Below are 4,006 nucleotides of genomic sequence, written 5' to 3'. Positions count from 1 at the left end.
ACCCTACTGCTTAAGAGAACTCTTACACAACATTTAGAAATAAAGGAGTTTTGATTTTACTCTTTATTCTTTCCAGCTGCACGAGATGCTGAGACAGGGCAAACATGCTGGTCTCGGCAGTGTTTTCAGGTGGCGCCAACTCTTTGGGCCGATTTGGAATCGTCACTGAACAACCCGTTCCACTACTGGGGAGATAAAAGCACGAACGGGAAAGGAAAATGGCAGTCAAAGGCCGGGGATGCGGTTCCTCTCCCGGGCACCAGCTCCCATTCGCACCAGGGCGGCCGGACAAACCAGGCCCCGCCGGCCGCCGCCATGCCCGCCCTCCGCCGCCGCGGGCCGCCGGAGCAGCAGGAGGTCAGGAGGGCGGGGGGGAGGCAGGATTGCTCAGCACAGAGGCCGGTTCCCCGGCCCTCGCAGGGAGACGGCGGGGCCGCCCCGCGCCGCCGCCCGGGCCCCGAGCACTGACTGCAGCTCCGCGGTGAGCCGGCCGCCGCGGCGCCGGGCGCGCGCCAGCCGTTTCTGCTTCCGGGGGAGCGGCGGCGCCCCTCGCCGCCTGCCGGGGGAGGACTTCCGCTCCGGCGGCTGCCGTTGCCATGGCAGCGAGGGGCCCGGCTTCCGCTTTCGCTTCCGCTTCCGCTCCGGCGGGGCCGTTGCCGTGGCAGCGGCGATGGAGGGCGCGCCGGTGCCCGACGGGCAGTACACGGCCGTCGTCTACGGGCTGATCGGCGGCGGGCGGTACGGGGAGGCGGTGTCGCTGCTGAGCCGCGAGCTGCAGAAGAGCTGCCGCTCCCGGGGCGGCCTCTCCCTGCTGGGCTACTGCCACTACCAGCTGCAGGACTTCGCGGCGGCGGCCGAGTGCTACGAGCAGCTGGTGGCGCTGCACCCCGAGCTGGACGCGTACCGGCTCTACCAGGCGCAGGCCCTCTACAAGGCCGGGCTCTACGCCGAGGCCCTGCGGGCCGCCAGCCCGCTGCTGGACCTCCCCGCCTACCAGGGCCGGGCCCTGCGCCTCCAGGCCGCTATCCACTATGCCCAGGGCGACCTCCCTGCGGCCAAGAACCTGGTGGAGGAGGCGCTCGCCGCCGCTGCCGACGGCGGCCCCGGCGCAGCCGAGGACCCCTCGGAGCGGGCTGACGCCGAGATCAACCTGGGCTGCCTGCTGTACCGGCAGGGGCGGCACGAAGAGGCCAGCGGCAAGTTTGCCGGTGCCATGCAAGTGTTGGGTTACTGCCCTGAGCTGTCCTACAACATGGCGCTGTGCTGCTACGCGGCCAAGCAGTATGCCCCTGCCCTCAAACACATCTCCGATATCATAGAGCGCGGCATCCACCAGCACCCAGAGCTCAGCGTGGGCATGACCACTGAGGGCATTGATGTCCGCAGCGTAGGCAACACCCTGCTCCTGCACCGCACGGCCCTGGTGGAGGCCTTCAACCTCAAGGCAGCCATTGAGTACCAACTGCGCAACCTGAAAGCGGCCCAGGAGGCGCTCACAGATATGCCGCCGAGGGCCGAAGAGGAGTTGGATCCAGTCACGCTGCACAACCAAGCACTAATGAACATGGACAGCCAGCCCACTGAAGGGTTTGAGAAACTGCAGTTTCTTCTGCTGCAGAACCCCTGTCCACCAGAAACTTTTGGAAACTTGCTACTCCTCTATTGCAAACATCAGTACTATGACCTGGCAGCTGATGTGCTGGCAGAGAATGCCCATCTGACTTACAAACTGCTCACACCTTACCTGTACAACTTCTTGGATGCCATTATTACTTGTCAAACTGCCCCTGAGGAGGCTTTCCACAAGCTAGATGATTCAGCAGGGACGCTGACTGAGCAGCTGAGAAAACTCACGAAGCAGGTACAGGAAGCTAGACAAAATTGGGATGATGAAGCTGTAAAAAAAGCAGTTAATGAGTATGATGAGACCCTGGAAAAATACGTACCTGTCTTGATGGCCCAGGCAAAGATCTACTGGGACATGAAGAATTACACAATGGTAGAAAAGATTTTCCGCAAATCGGTGGAGTTCTGTAACGAACAGGAGGTGTGGAAGCTCAATGTGGCTCACGTGCTCTTCATGCAAGAGAACAAGTATAAAGAGGCTATTAGCTTCTATGAGCCAATAGTTAAGAAGCACTATGACAACATTCTCCATGTCAGTGCCATTGTGTTAGCTAACCTCTGCGTTTCCTACATCCTCACAAGTCAGAATGAAGATGCAGAGGAACTGCTGAGGAAGATTGAGAAGGGAGAAGAGCAGCTCTCCTATGATAATCCTGATAAAAATGTCTACCATCTCTGCATTGTCAATCTAGTCATTGGTACCCTCTACTGTGTGAAGGGAAACTATGACTTTGGTATTTCAAGGGTCATTAAAAGCCTGGAGCCATATAACAAAAAACTGAGCACTGACACATGGTATTACGCCAAACGGTGTTTCCTGTCCTTGCTGGAGAACATGTCCAAGCACATGATCATGCTACGTGACAGCGTTATTCAAGAGTGCGTTCAGTTTCTGAAGCAGTGTGAGCTGTATGGAAGAAACATCCCAGCTGTCATCGAGCAGCCCCTTGAAGAGAAGAGGATGCACAGTGGGAAGAATACCGTTACCTACGAAGCCAGGCTTCTGAGGGCCCTGATGTATAAGATCATTGGGTGGACTGCGTAACGTGTTCCCGTACAGTAGAGATGAGAACTTTCTGTCTGTTCTTTTCTTATGCTTGTGAGGTGATACTCACCCTGGTAGTCCACAGTGGTACAGGTTTTTCTTCATTGCTTACCTTTAAAGATTTTGCCCTGTATTTTAACAACATCCAGTGGAAAATAGAATATTTGCATAAAATTAACATGCACCAAGTAACTAGGGGCATTCTCAGTCATCTGTCATGTTAAATACGCCTTATTGACCAAGAACTTCATTACGAGTTTTAACCTATAAAATATTTTATCCTTCTGAAATTTTGACCAATTCTTTTCATTGGTGGACAGTTGAAAATAATTTGTTACCCATCTCTTCTAGCACAGAAATTGAAGAAATAGAGTTGTTTTAATTATCCAGTTTGTGCCTCTGTGTGAAATGTTTCTTTCTTCTGCTTTTTCCAAGGAATTTTTAATGTTACAGACCATGTTGATGGTATATTCAAACACAAAAAATGGCTTTATAATAAAAAAATCGGTCCTACAAACATTAACGTTGCCTTTTGCTAATGATAATGCACGAGTATTCTGGCAAATTGTATACCTAATACAGGGACCAGGAATATATTCCAAGAAGGATGGATTAGGATGGTACCTCGGTTTAGGTCTACCCTTGCAGTAAAGTTCGTTATGACTGGACGTAACTGGTTTCAGAGACACTGCCCAGTGCTGCCCCTTGGCTTGTGCCACCCGCAGAGTCCCCCTGTGCCTGCGCTGTCCGAGCAGCAGCTGCTGCCCTGCACACCCCTTCGGTACCAACGGCTTAATAACGCAGTCCTCCAGTTGCAGCCTGGCCTGCCCCTTTAATCCAAATACTGTTCTTAGAATATACCAGTCTCTAGTAAGAGACCTTGTGAATGTGAAATTATATTATTTCCCTTATCTCTCAAAAAAGAATGTAACTTCCATTTCATGCTAAGCTTACGACTTCTACCCTTAGATGGAAGAAATCTCCTTCTCAGTTTCCTCCTTGTGTTACTGTTCCTGCATCTCTGAACACCTCTCTGAAACCCATGTTTGTTCTCCTTTTTGTGCAGTCTGCCTTCTGAAGCAGTGTGGGACCACAATTTTTTTCAATAAGGATCAAAGATCCTCGGCTTTAACTCATTTGCTTGCCTTTGATACTGGCTCCCTGAAGAGCTGTCATGGGGGAATTTTGGAATCAGGCTGCATGTTCCTCAAAATCCAGTTTCTATGCTGTGGTTTACCTGGAAAGAGGACAGCATTTTTGAAAGTTGCTCTATTACAAAGCAATAGAATACTTAATCCTTCCAGAGAGTTAGTGTATATAGGGACTGAATAGGCC

At 52.5% G+C, this 4,006-nt stretch overlaps 1 protein-coding gene across 1 annotated transcript; it reads left to right on the top strand.

The window, feature by feature from the left end:
* Positions 1 to 652: 652 nt before the first annotated feature.
* Positions 653 to 3,190, top strand: LOC141924967 (intraflagellar transport protein 70B-like). Its single transcript, XM_074828300.1, has one exon. The coding sequence runs from the start codon at positions 671 to 673 to the stop codon at positions 2,669 to 2,671; it is 2,001 nt and encodes a 666-aa protein (XP_074684401.1). The 5' UTR covers positions 653 to 670; the 3' UTR covers positions 2,672 to 3,190.
* Positions 3,191 to 4,006: the final 816 nt, after the last annotated feature.

The sequence above is a fragment of the Strix aluco genome, chromosome 6 (genome assembly GCF_031877795.1).
Source record: "Strix aluco isolate bStrAlu1 chromosome 6, bStrAlu1.hap1, whole genome shotgun sequence".
Lineage (NCBI taxonomy): Eukaryota > Metazoa > Chordata > Aves > Strigiformes > Strigidae > Strix > Strix aluco.
This window is presented reverse-complemented; position numbering and strand designations above follow the sequence as displayed.